Source organism: Mobula birostris, chromosome 20, assembly GCF_030028105.1.
Source record: "Mobula birostris isolate sMobBir1 chromosome 20, sMobBir1.hap1, whole genome shotgun sequence".
NCBI lineage: Eukaryota > Metazoa > Chordata > Chondrichthyes > Myliobatiformes > Myliobatidae > Mobula > Mobula birostris.
In genome coordinates, this window is record NC_092389.1 from 811,682 (window position 1) to 825,377 (window position 13,696).

The 13,696-nt window shown below is 45.6% G+C and overlaps 1 protein-coding gene across 5 annotated transcripts in view; it reads left to right on the forward strand.

Moving 5' to 3' along the window:
• Nucleotides 1-13,696, forward strand: part of LOC140212721 (E3 ubiquitin-protein ligase DZIP3-like) — a 187,596-nt gene that overhangs the window by 118,580 nt on the left and 55,320 nt on the right. For all 5 annotated transcript variants that reach the window (XM_072283827.1, XM_072283828.1, XM_072283823.1 and 2 more), the window contains 2 exons: nt 8,903-9,042; nt 13,001-13,069. In XM_072283827.1, coding sequence (XP_072139928.1) covers nt 8,903-9,042; nt 13,001-13,069 — 209 coding nt within the window. The remainder of the gene's footprint in view (nt 1-8,902; nt 9,043-13,000; nt 13,070-13,696) is intronic.

Below are 13,696 nucleotides of genomic sequence, written 5' to 3' on the forward strand. Positions count from 1 at the left end.
CACTATTCAGTGCCCTGCCGTTCACTGTGTAGGATCTACCCTGGTTAGCCCTTCCAAAGTGCAACACCTCACACTTGTCTACATTAAATTCGATCTGTCATTTTTCATGCCATTTTCCAGCTAGTTCAGATCCCGCTGCAAGCTCTGGTAATCTTCCTCACTGTCCACTACACCCCCAATTTTGGTGTCATCCACATATTTGCTGATCCAGTTAACCACATTATCATCCAGATCATTGATATAGATGACAAAAAACAATGGACCCAGTACCAATTCCTATGGCACACCACTAGTCACAGGCCTCCAGTCAGAGAGGCAACCATCTACTACTGCTCCCTGGCTTCTCCCACAAAGCCAATTTGGAATCCAATTTACTACCTCATCATGGATGGCAAGTGACTGAACCACCTTGACCAAACTCCCATGCGGGACCTTGTCAAATGCCTTACTAAAGTCCATGTAGACAGCATCCACTGCCTTGCCTTCATTAACTTTTCTGGAAACTTCCTGGAAACTCTCCAAGATTGGTTCGACCTACCACGCACAAAGCAATGCTGACGACCTCTAATCAGTCCATGTCTATCCAAATACACATATATCCGGTCCCTGAGAATACCTTCCACTAAGTTTCCACAACTGATGTCAGGTTCACCAGCTTATAATTTCCTGGTTTATTTTTTTTAGAGCCTTTCTTAAACAGCAGAACTACATTAGCGATCCTACAATCATCTGGTCACTCACCTGTCTCTAATGATGATTGAAAAATCTTTGCTGGGGCCCCGGAAATTTCTGCACTTGCCTCCCACAGAGTCTGAGGGAAAACATTGTCAGGCCCTGGGGATTTATCCACCCTGATTTGACCCAGGGTAGGAAACACTTCCTCCTCTGGAATCTGTACAGGGTCCATGAGGTTGATGCCGCTTTGCCTCACTTCTATAGACTGTGTCTGTCTCCTGAGTAAATACAGATGCAAAAAATGCATTTAAGATTTCCCCCATCTCTTTTTGCTTCATGCATAGATTACCATTCTGATCTTCCAGAGGACTAATTGTGTCCCTTGCAATCCTTTTTCTCTTAACATATCTGTAGAATCCTTCAGGATTCTCCTTCACTTTGTCTGCTGGGACAACCTCATACCTTCTTTTAGTCCTCCTGATTTCTTTTTTAAGTGTTCTCTTGCAATTCTTCCATTCCATTTGTTCCTACCTGCCTATACCTGCTGTGCACCTCCTTTTTCTCTGATCAAGGGCCTCAATATCTCTTGAACACCAAGATTCCCTAAACCTGTTATCTTTACCTCTTATTCTTACAGGCACATACAACCTTTGTACTCTCAAAATTTTACTTTAGAAGGCCTCCCACTTTCCAAGTACACCTTTGCTAGAAAATAGCCTGTCCCAATCTACATTTGCCAGGTCATTTCTAATACCATCAGAATTGGCCTTTCTCCAGTTTAGAATCTGAACCAGCAGACCAGACCTATCCTTTTCCATAATTATTTTGAAACAAATGGCATTGTGGTCACTAGGTGCAAAGTGTTCCCCTACACAAACTTCTGTCACCTGCTTTTTCTGATTCCCTATCAGCAGATCAAGTATTGCCTACTCTCTTGTTGGGATGTCTATGTACTGATGAAGGAAACGTTCCTGACCGCATTTGACAAACTCTATCCTATCTAGTCCTTTTACAGTATGGAAGTCTCAGTCAATATGTGGAAAGTTAAAATCACCCACTATAACAACCTTGTTTCTTGCAACAGTCTGCGATCTGTTTACAAGTTTGTTCCTCTAAATTCCCAGTCCTGTTAGGTGGTAGAAACATAGAAAACCTGCAGCACAATACAGGCCCTTCAGCCCTCAAAGTTGTGCCGAACATGTCCCTACCTTAGAAAGTACTAGGGTTACCCATAGCCCTCTATTTTACTAAGCTCCATGTACCTATCTAAAAGTCTATTAAAAGACCCTATCGTATCGGCCTCCACCACCGTTGCCGGCAGCCCATTCCATGCACTCACCACTCTCTGCATAAAAAACTTACCTCTGACATCTCCTCTGTACCTACTCCCCAGCACCTTAAACCTGTGTCCTCTTGTGGCAACCATTTCAGTCCTGGGAAAAAGCCTCTGACTATCCACACGATCAATGCCTCTCATCATCTTATACACCTCTATCAGGTCACCTGTCATCCTCCATCGCTTCAAGGAGAAAAGGCCGAGTTCACTCAACCTATTCTCATAAGGCATGCTTCCCAATCCAGGCAACATCCTTGTAAATCTCCTCTGCACCCTTTTTATAGCTTCCACATCCTTCCTGTAGTGAGGCGACCAGAACTGAGCACAGTACTCCCAAGTGTGGTCTGACCAGGGGTCCTATATAGCTGCAACATTACCTCTCGGCTCCTAAATTCAATTCCATGATTGATGAAGGCCAATACACCGTATGCCTTCTTAACCACAGAGTCAACCTGCGCAGCTGCTTTGAGCGTCCTATGGACTCGGACCCCAAGATCCCTCTGATCCTCCACACTGCCAAGAGTATTACCATCAATATTATGTTCTGCCATCATATTTGACCTACCAAAATGAACCACTTCACACTTACCTGGGTTGAACTCCATCTGCCACTTCTTAGCCCAGTTTTGCATCCTATTGATGTTCCGCTGTAACCTCTGACAGCCCTCCACGATAACTACAGCACCTCCAACCTTTGTGTCATCAGCAATCTTACTAACCCATCTCTCCACTTCCTCATCCAGGTCATTTATAAAAATCATGAAGAGTAAGGGTCCCAGAACAGATCCCTGAGGCATTCCACTGGTGACTGACCTCCATGCAGAATATGACCCATCTACAACCACACTTCGCCTTCTGTGGGCAAGCCAGTTCTGGATCCACAAAGCAATGTCCCCTTGGATCCCATGCCTCTTTATTTTCTCAATAAGCCTTGCATGGGTTACCTTATCAAATGCCTTGCTGAAATCCATATACACTACATCTACTGTTCTTCCTTCATCAATGTGTTTAGTCACATCCTCAAAAAATTCAATCAGGCTCGTAAGGCACGACCTGCCCTTGACAAAGTCATGCTGACTATTCCTAATCATATTATGCCTCTCCAAATGTTCATAAATCCTGCCTCTCAGGATCTTCTCCATCAACTTACCAACCACTGAGGTAAGACTCACTGGTGTATAATTTCCTGGGTTATCTCTACTCTCTTTCTTGAATAAAGTAACAACATCCGCAACCCTCTAATCCTCTGGAACCTCTCCCGTCCTCATTGATGATGCAAAGATCATTGCCAGAGGCTCAGCAATCCCCTCCCTCGCCTCCCACAGTAGCCTGGGGTACACCTCATCTGGTCCCGGTGACTTATCTAACTTGATGCTTTCCAAAAGCTCCAGCACATCCTCTTTCTTAATATCTACATGCTCAAGCTTTTCAGTCTGCTGCAAGTCATCACTACAATCACCAAGATCCTTTTCCATAGTGAATACTGAAGTAAAGTATTCATTAAGTACCTCTGCTATTTCCTCAGGTTCCATACACACTTTCCCACTGTCACACTTGATAGGTCCTATTCTTTCACGTCTTATCCTCTTGGTCTTCACATACTTGTAGAATGCCTTGGGGTTTTCCTTAATCCTGCCCGCCAAGGCCTTCTCATGGCCCCTTCTGGCTCTCCTAATTTCCTTCTTAAGCTCCTTCCTATTGGCCTTATAATCTTCTAGATCTCTAATATTACCTAGCTCTCTGAACCTTTTGTAAGGTTTTCTTTTCCTCGACTAGATTTATTACAGTCTTTGTACACCACGGTTCCTGTTCCCTACCACAACTTCCCTGTCTCATTGGAACATATCTATACAGAACTCCACACAAATATCCCCTGAACGTTTGCCATATTTCTTCTGTACATTTCCCTGAGAACATCTGTTTCCAATTTAAGCTTCCAATTTCCTGCCTGGTAGCCTCATAATCCCTCTTACTCCAATTAAATGCTTTTCTAACTTGTATGTTCCTATCTCTCTCCAATGCTGTTGTAAAGGATATAGAATTGTGATCACTATCTCCAGAATGCTCTCCCACTGAGAGATCTGACACCTGACCAGGTTCATTTCCCAATACCAAATCAAATACAGTCTCTCCTCTTGTAGGCTTATCTACATATTGTGTCAAGAAACCTTCCTGAACACCTAACAAACTCTACCCCATCTAAACCCCTTGCTCTAGGGAGATGCCAATCAATATTTGGAAATTAAAATCTCTCATCACGACAACTCTGTTATTATTACACCTTTCCAGGATCTGTTTCCCCATCTGCTCCTCGATATCCCTGTTACTATTGGGTGGCCTATAAAAAACACCCAGTAAAGTTATTGACCCCTTCCTGTTCCTAACCTCCACTCACAGAGACTCCGTAGACAATCCCTCCATGACGTCCTCCTTTTCTGCAGCCGTGACACTTATCTCTGATCAACAGTGCCGCACCCCCACCTCTTTTGCCTCCCTCCCTCCCTGTCCTTTCTGAAACATCTAAAGCCTGGCACTTGAAGTAACCATTCCTGTCCCTGAGCCATCCAAGTCTCTGTAATGGCCAAGGTGGTCGATAATATAGCCCTGTTAACATGGTCATACCTCTCTTATTTCTCAGTCTGTCCTGACTGAGCACTACATGTCATTTCCCTGACCAGTGATGCCACCCCTCTCCCTTTAATCCCTCCTGGTCTATCACATCTAAAACAACGGAACCCTAGAATATTGAGCTGCCTGTCTCACTAATGGCTACAATGTTATAATTCCAGGTGTTGATTAATGCCTTTTTGATCCGTGCTCATCTGCCTTTCCTACAATCCTTCTTGCATTGAAATATACGCAGCTCAGGACACTGGTCGCGCCATGCTCAACCTTTTGATTCCTGACATTGTCTGAGGTATTACCAACAGCTGCCTCCACAGCCTACCTCTCCACTAATTGTTCTGGCACTCTGGTTCCCATCCCCCTGCAAATCTAGGTTAAACCCACCATGCAGCATTAACAAACCTTCCTGCTTTGATATTAGTCCCCCTCCAGTTGAGATGCAGACTGTCCCATCTGTACGGGTCCCACCTTGCCTGGAAGAGAGCCCAATGATCCAAAATCTTATGCCGTCCCTCCTACACCAACTACTTAGCTATATATTGAACTGTATGATCTGCCTAGTTCTGGCCTCACTAGCACGTGGCACAGGTAGCAATCCTGAGATCACCACCCTAGAGGTCCTGCTCTTTAACTTATCTCCATGAATTCCCTATGCAAAACCTAGTTTCTCCTCAACCTACCCATGTCATTGGTACCTACATGGACCACGACCTCTGGCTGTTCACCCTCCCATTTAAGAATGCTGAGGAGTCAATCTGAACTGTCCCAGATCCTGGCACCCGTAAGGCGACATACCATCGGGGAATATCGTTCTTGTCCACAGAACTGACTCGAGATGGATTGAGTCATATTTTTCATAAATTTATAGACATGGGTAAATTTCCTTGATTAGTTGCTGATCTCATAGACAAGGTGGTGGTAGGCTCATCCTGGGTGTGATCTCCCCATGAAGACAATAGTTTCAGCCATCTTTGGTGTCCATGACTGCCACCTGCTGGTGTGTTTCAGATCAGCAGTGCCAAAAGACTGGGGCCAATTTTCATCTGTCCTGATGAAGGGCCTCAGCCTGAAACATTAGAGTTATAGAATAGAATAGTACAGCACAGTACAGGCCCTTCGGCCCACAATGTTGTGCCGACCCTCAAACCCTGCCTCCCATATAAGCCCCCACCTTAGATTCCTCCGTATACCTGTCTAGTAGTCTCTTAAACTTCACTAGTGTATCTGCCTCCACCACTGACTCAGGCAGTGCATTCCACGCACCAACCACTCTCTGAGTAAAAAACCTTCCTCTAATATCCCACTTGAACTTCCCACCCTTTACCTTAAAGCCATGTCCTCTTGCATTGAGCAGTGGTGCCCTGGGGAAGAGGCGCTGGCTATCAACTCTATCTATTCCTCTTATTATCTTGTACACCTCTATCATGTCTTCTCTCATCCTCCTTCTCTCCGAAGAGTAAAGCCCTAGCTCCCTTAATCTCTGATCATAATGCATACTTTCTAAACCAAGCAGCATCCTGGTAAATCTTCTCTGTACCCTTTCCAATGCTTCCACATCCTTCCTATAGTGAGGTGACCAGAACTGGACACAGTACTCCAAGTGTGGCCTAACCAGAGTTTTATAGAGCTGCATCATTACATCGCGACTCTTAAACTCTATCCCTCGACTTATGAAAGCTAACATCCCATAAGCTTTCTTAACTACCCTATCCACCTGTGAGGCAACTTTCAGGGATCTGTGGACATGTACCCCCAGATCCCTCTGCTCCTCCACACTACCAAGTATCCTGCCACTTACTTTGTTCTCTGCCTTGGAGTTTGTCCTTCCAAAGTGTACCACCTCACACTTCTCCGGGTTGAACTCCATCTGCCACTTCTCAGCCCACTTCTGAATCCTATCAATGTCTCTCTGCAATCTTCGACAATCCTCTACACTATCTACAACACCACCAACCTTTGTGTCACCTGCAAACTTGCCAACCCACCCTTCTACCCCCATATCCAGGTTGTTAATAAAAATCACGAAAAGTAGAGGTCCCAGAACAGATCCTTGTGGGACACCACTAGTCACAATCCTCCAATCTGAATGTACTCCCTCCACTACCACCCTCTGCCTTCTGCAGGCAAGCCAATTCTGAATCCACCTGGCCAAACTTCCCTGGATCCCATGCCTTCTAACTTTCTGAATAAGCCTACCGTGTGGAACCTTGTCAAGTGCCTTACTAAAATCCATATAGGTCATATCCACTGCACTACCCTCATCTATATGCCTGGTCACCTCCTCAAAGAACTCTATCAGGCTTGTTAGACACGATCTGCCCTTCACAAAGCCATGCTGACTGTCCGTGATCAGTCCATGATTCTCTAAATGCTTATAGATCCTATCTCTACGAATCTTTTCCAACAGCTTTCCCACCACAGACATAAGGCTCACTGGTCTATAATTACCTGGACTATCCCTACTACCTTTTTTGAACAAGGGAACAACATTCGCCTCCCTCCAATCCTCCGGTACCATTCCTGTGGACAACGAGGACATAAAAATCCTAGCCAGAGGCTCAGCAATCTCTTCTCTCGCCTCGTGGAGCAGCCTGGGGAATAGTCCGTCAGGCCCCGGGGACTTATCTGTGCTAATGTATTTTAACAACTCCAACACCTCCTCTCCCTTCATATCAACATGCTCCAGAACATCAACCTCACTCATATTGTCCTCACCATCATCAAGTTCCCTCTCATTATTGAATACGAAGAGAAGTACTCACTGAGGACCTCGCTCACTTCCACAGCCTCCAGGCACATCTTCTCACCTTTATCTCTAATCGGTCTTACTTCACTCCTGTCATCCTTTTGTTCTTCACATAATTGAAGAATGCCTTGGGGTTTTCCTTTACCCTACTCGCCAAGGCCTTCTCATGCCCCCTTGCTCTTCTCAGCCCCTTCTTAAGCTCCTTTCTTGCTTCCCTATATTCCTCAATGGACCCATCTAATCCTTGCTTCCTAAACCTCATGTATGCTGCCTTCTTCCACCTGACTAGATTTTCCACCTCACTTGTCACCCATTGTTCCTTCACCCTACCATTCTTTATCTTCCTCACCGGGACAAATTTATCCCTAACATCTTGCAAGAGATCTCTAAACATCGACCACATGTCCATAGTACATTTCCCTGCAAAAACATCATCCCAATTCACACCCGCAGATTCTAGCCTTATAGCCTCATAATTTGCCTTTCCCCAATTAAAAATTTTCCTGTCCTCTTTGATTCTGTCCTTTTCCATGATAATGTTAAAGGCCAGGGAGCGGTGGTCACTGTCCCCCAGATGCTCACCCACTGAGAGATCTGTGACCTGACCCGGTTCATTACCTAGTACTAGATCTAGTATGGCATTCCCCCTAGTCGGCCTGTCCACATACTGTGACAGGAATCCATCCTGGACACACTTAACAACATCCGCCCCATCTAAACCCTTGGAACTAATCAGGTGCCAATCAATATTAGGGAAGTTAAAGTCACCCATGATAACAACTCTGTTATTTTTGCACCTTTCCAAAATCTGCCTCCCAATCTGCTCCTCTGTATGTCTGCTGCTACCAGGGGGCCTATAGAATACCCCCAATAGAGTAACTGCTTCCTTCCTGTTCCTGACTTCCACCCATATTGACTCAAAAGAGGATCCTGCTACATTACCCACCCTTTCTGTAGCTGTAATAGTATCCCTGACCAATAATGCCACCCCTCCTCCCCTTTTTCCACCCTCTCTATCCCTTTTAAAGCACTGAAATCCAGGAATATTGAGAATCCATTCCTGCCCTGGTGCCAGCCAAGTCTCTGTAATCTACCTCATAATTCCATGTACGTATCCAAGCTCTCAGTTTATCACCTTTGCTCCTGATGCTTCTTGCATTGAGGTACACACATTTCAGCCCTTCTACCTTACTATCTTTACACCGTTTATTCTGCTTCTCTTTCCTCAAAGCCTCTCTGTATGTTAGATCTGACTTTACTCCATGCACTTCTTTCACTGCTCTATCGCTCTAAACATCAACTGTTTATTCCTCTCCATAGATGCTGACTGACCTACTGAGTTTCTCCAGCATTTTGTGATGTGTTGCTCCAGATTTCCTGCATCTGCAGTGTTCACTTCCCTGTCTGGGTTTGAGAGTGGAGTGGGATGGGGAGACGAATGGCTGCATATGGAATTTCGGGTAGGGTTGGGAATTCCATGAACTATCAAGTTGAGGCCTTTTTCCTTTTATCCTTCCCAGCAACAAACAGCAGAGGTGCAAAGGCTGAAGCAGGAAATTGAGAATGAGCGGAAAGTTCAGCAAAATGACAAGAAGGTTCTTCAGAGCCAGATCAAGAACTTACAGGAGGTGCTCCAGAGCAAAGAGGAGCTGCTCAAAAAGTAAGGAGAGTTTTAAAGATTTAAAGATGAAATTGGAGCACATGTGGTCATGGAGAGAACGTGCATACTTCTTACGGACAGTGATAATTCTACACAGAACCCAATTGCTATAAAGCGTTGTGCTAGCAGCTACACGACCGTGCCAGTTAGCTGGTGCCCAGAGATCAGATGTGGGGTTTTGTGGAGTGAAGGTGATGCATTGACTCAGCGTTCATGAGGCTACACCTCACACCCAAGGCTGCAGTTTCTCTCAATTTTATTCGTCACAGTCGATCAAACACCCCTTCTGTCACCAGTCACTCCACCAACACAAGATGGAGAAAGGTGAGGCATGTGGACCTCGACACCCCCCCCCCCCCCCCGCCCATATAGGAAACATCCTCTCCATGTCCACTCTATCAGGCCTTTCAATTTTCTGAACTCCGGTACTCCAGTGAGTACAGGCCAGAGCCATCACTCCTCGGATCATTCCTGTAAATTTGCTCTTTGATGCCTCAGTCTTGATTTGCCCCAGCCTACTGCATGTGCAATGATGATGCTTGGCGTGGAGTGGGCGTTAAAATTTGGCAAGGTTGTAACTGTTTAATCTTTTGATAATGACCTTCACCATCAAGGACATGTCCTCTTCATACTGCTACCATCAGGGAAAAGGTTTAGGAACTTCGAGACATACAGTCAACGTTTCAGGAACAGCTTCTTCCCTTCCGCCTTCAGATTATTGAATAGTGGTGCTAGAAAGTTTGTAAACCCTGTAGAATTTTCTCATTTCTGCATAAATATGACCTCAGTCGTCATCAGATTTTCACTGAAGTCCTAAGACTAGATAAAGAGAACTCAATTAAATAAATAAACACAAAAAACAGTATACTTGTTCATTTATTTATTGAGAAAAATTATCAAATATTACATGTTAACAAGTATCACCATGCTTCACAGTTGGGATGAGGTTTTGGTGTTGGTGTGCAGTGCCCTTTTTCCTCCAAACATTACGGTGTGCATTTCTACCAACAAGTTCAATTTTTGTCTCATTATTCCACAGAACATTGCCCCAGAAGCGTAGTAGAACATCCAAGTAGTCTTTGCAAACTTGAGACATGCTGCAATGTTTTATTTAGAGAGTAGTGGTTTCCTCCGTGGTGTCCTTCCATGAACACCATTCTTGTTCAGTGTTTTTCTGATAGTAGACACATGAACAGAGACTTTAGCAAGTTCTCGAGATTTCTGCAGGGCTTTTACTGTTACCCTTGGGTTCTTATTCAACTCCTTCAGCATTGCACGTTGTGCTCTTGGTGTGATCTTTGTAGGACACCCACTCCTAGGGAGAGTAGCAATAGTACTGAATTTTCTCCATTTGTAGACAATTTATTTTACTGTTACCCTTAGGTTCTTTTTCACCTTCAACATTGCATGTTCTGTTCTTGGTGTGATCTTTGCAGGACGCCCAGTCCGAGGGAGAGTAGCAATAGTACTGAGTTTCCTCCATTTATAGACAATTTCTCTTACTGTGAACTGATGAATACTCAGGTCTTTAGAAATGCTTCTGTAGCCTTTCCCAGCTTCCTGCATCTCTGCAATCCTTCTAAGGTCCCCTGAAAGTTGTTTTGATCGAGGCATGGTGCCCATAAATAGATCTTTCTTGAGAAGAGCAGGCTCTGTCAGTAACCTGACTTTGTGTGTCTTTTTTACAGGGCAGGGTACCTCTACTACCCACACCTCCAATCTGATCTCATTGATTGCAACACCCGACTCCAAATAGCTTTTGTAGAAGGCATTACTCCAGAGGTTCACATATTTTTTCTAACAAATACATGTAATATTGGATTATTTTTCTCAATAAATAAATGAACACACACACACAGACGAAGACGCAGGCACAGATATACGTGCGTGCAGAGAGGCAGGTGCAGACACGCATGCACGTGCGGGCGAACAGAGATAGTTGCACCCGCAGGCGGATGGGGACGCGCGCGCAGACAGATGTTCAGGCGTGCAGATGTACAGATAGACGCAGACAGGGACAGGCGTGCAGATGGACAGACAGACGCAGACAGGGACAGGCACGCAGATGGACAGACAGACGCAGACAGGGACAGGCACACAGATGGACAGACATGCAGAGAGATGACAGATAGGCGCAGCCAGGGACGCGCACACAGGCGCAGGCAGACAGACAGATGCAGACAGACACGCACGCAGACACACAGGCGTGCACGCAGACAGAGAAACATAGATAGAGGCAGACAGATGCACACACAGACAGCACGCTGTATACACACGTGAGCACACAGATGCACACACAGTACACTACATACACACGCGAGCACACAGACACGCAGACACAGGTGCGCACACGACGCGCACATGCGGAGACATGGATAGACACAGACACGGACAGGCAGAGACAGGCAGAAAGACATGGACAGGCAGAGAGACAGACACACACAGACGCACATAGACACAGTTTAACCTGCGCTCCATCCGCCAGAAAAAGCAGGATCTCCTGGTGGCCGTCCATTTCAATTCTACTACCCTCCCCATTCTGATACGTCAGTCCACGGCCTCCTCTACTGTCATGATGAGTCCACACTCGGGTTGGAGGAACAACACCTTATATATTCCGTCTGGGTAGCCTCCAACCTGATAGCAAGAACATTGATTTCTCTAACTTCTGTAATGCCCCCCCCCCCCACCATTCCCCATTCCTGTTTTCCCCTCTCCTCTCTCATGCTATCTCCTTGCCTGTCCATTGCCTCCCTCTGGTGCTCCTCCCCCCTTTTTCTTTCTTCCATGGCCGCCTTTCTCTTTCACCAATCAATTTCCCAGCTCTCTGCTTCATCCCTTCTCCTCCAGGTTTCACCTATCACCTTGTGTTTCTCTCTCCCCTCCAGGTCATTTATAAAAATCACGAACAATAGGGGTCCCAGAACAGATCCCTGAGGCATCCCACTGGTCACTGGCCTCCATGCAGAATATAACCCGCCTACAACCACTCTTTGCCTTCTGTGGGCAAGCCAGTTCTGGATCCACAAAGCAATGTCCCCTTGGATCCCATGCCTCCTTACTTTCTCAATAAGCCTTGCATGGGGCAGCTTATCAAATGGCTTACTGAAATCCATATACACTACATCTACTGCTCTACTTTCATCAATGTGTTTAGTCACATCCTCAAAAAATTCAATCAGGCTTGTAAGGCATGACCTACCTTTGACAAAGCTATTCTGACTATTCCTAATCATATTATGCCTCGCCAAATGTTCATAAATCCTGCCTCTCAGCATCTTCTCCATCAATTTACCAACCACTGAAGTAAGACTCACTGGTCTATAATTTCCTGGGCTCTCCCTCCTCCCTTTCTTGAATAAGGGAACAACATCCACAACCCTCCAGTCCTCCGGAACCTCTCCCGTCCTCATTGATGATGCAAAGATTATTGCCAGAGGCTCAACAATCTCCTCCCTCGCTTCCCACAGTAGACTGGGGTACATCCCGTCCGGTCCCGGTGACTTATCCATCTTGCTGCTTTCCAAAAGATTTCCAGCATCTGCAGATTTTCTCTTGTTTGTGGTAGAAAGGATGTGGAAGATTAAAGCCAGAGTAATCCCGGTGGTGATGGGAGCACTTGGAGCTGTGACACCTGGACTGGGAGAATGGCTCCAACAAATCCCAGGAACAACATCTGAGATCTCGGTCCAGAAGCGCGCTCTGCTAGGAACAGCAGGGATACTGTACTGAACCCTCAAGCTCCCAGGCCTCTGGTAGAGGACCCGAGATTGAGGGAAAATACACATACTCACCACTCATAAGGTGTGAGAAAAGATTTCTTAAAATATGTATGTTTCTTGTAGTAACTTATCATAATTTTATGTGTCACATTATACTGGTGCCACAAAACAACAAATGTCATGACATACATCAGTGAACATAAACCTGATTCTGATTCTGGAATAACCTTTTATAGGTTGGAGAAGCAGATCCAGGGACAACAACAGGAACTGGAAAACCAGAAGAAACAAGGCCAGCAAGAACAGTGAGTAGCAGATACCCTTCTAGTAGAAGAGGGAGAAGTGATGTCATTCAAACATACCCAATCATGATCACAAAAGATTCTCTCCCTTCGCCTTCTCTCCTTTTCCATTACCCATTCTGGCTCCCCTCTCATCCCATTCTTTTCTCCTCACTCGCCTACTACTTCCCTTTGTTAACCCTCCTCTTTCCCTTTCTCCCATGGTCCACTCTCCTCTCCAAATGGATTCTTTCCTCTCCAGCCCTTTATTTCTTCCACCTACCACCTCCCAGCTTCTCGCTTCATTATCCCTCCCCCAGCCATCCACCTTCCCCCTCACCTTTCTCACCTATCACCTGCCAGCTTGGCCTACTTCCCCTCTCCCCACCTTCTTATTCTCACATCTTCCCCCTTCCTTTCCAGTCCTGATCAAGGATCTCAGCCTGAAATGTTTATTCCTCTCCATAGATGCCGCCTGACCTGATGAATTTCTCCAGCATTTTAGTGTGTTGAGATGTTAGCCAAGTTAACATGATGAATCAACACACACAACATGCTGGAGGAACTCAACAGGTCAGGCAGCATCTATGGAGAGGAATAAACATTTGACGTTTCAGACCAATGCTCTTCATTGGGACTAGAAAGGAGGAG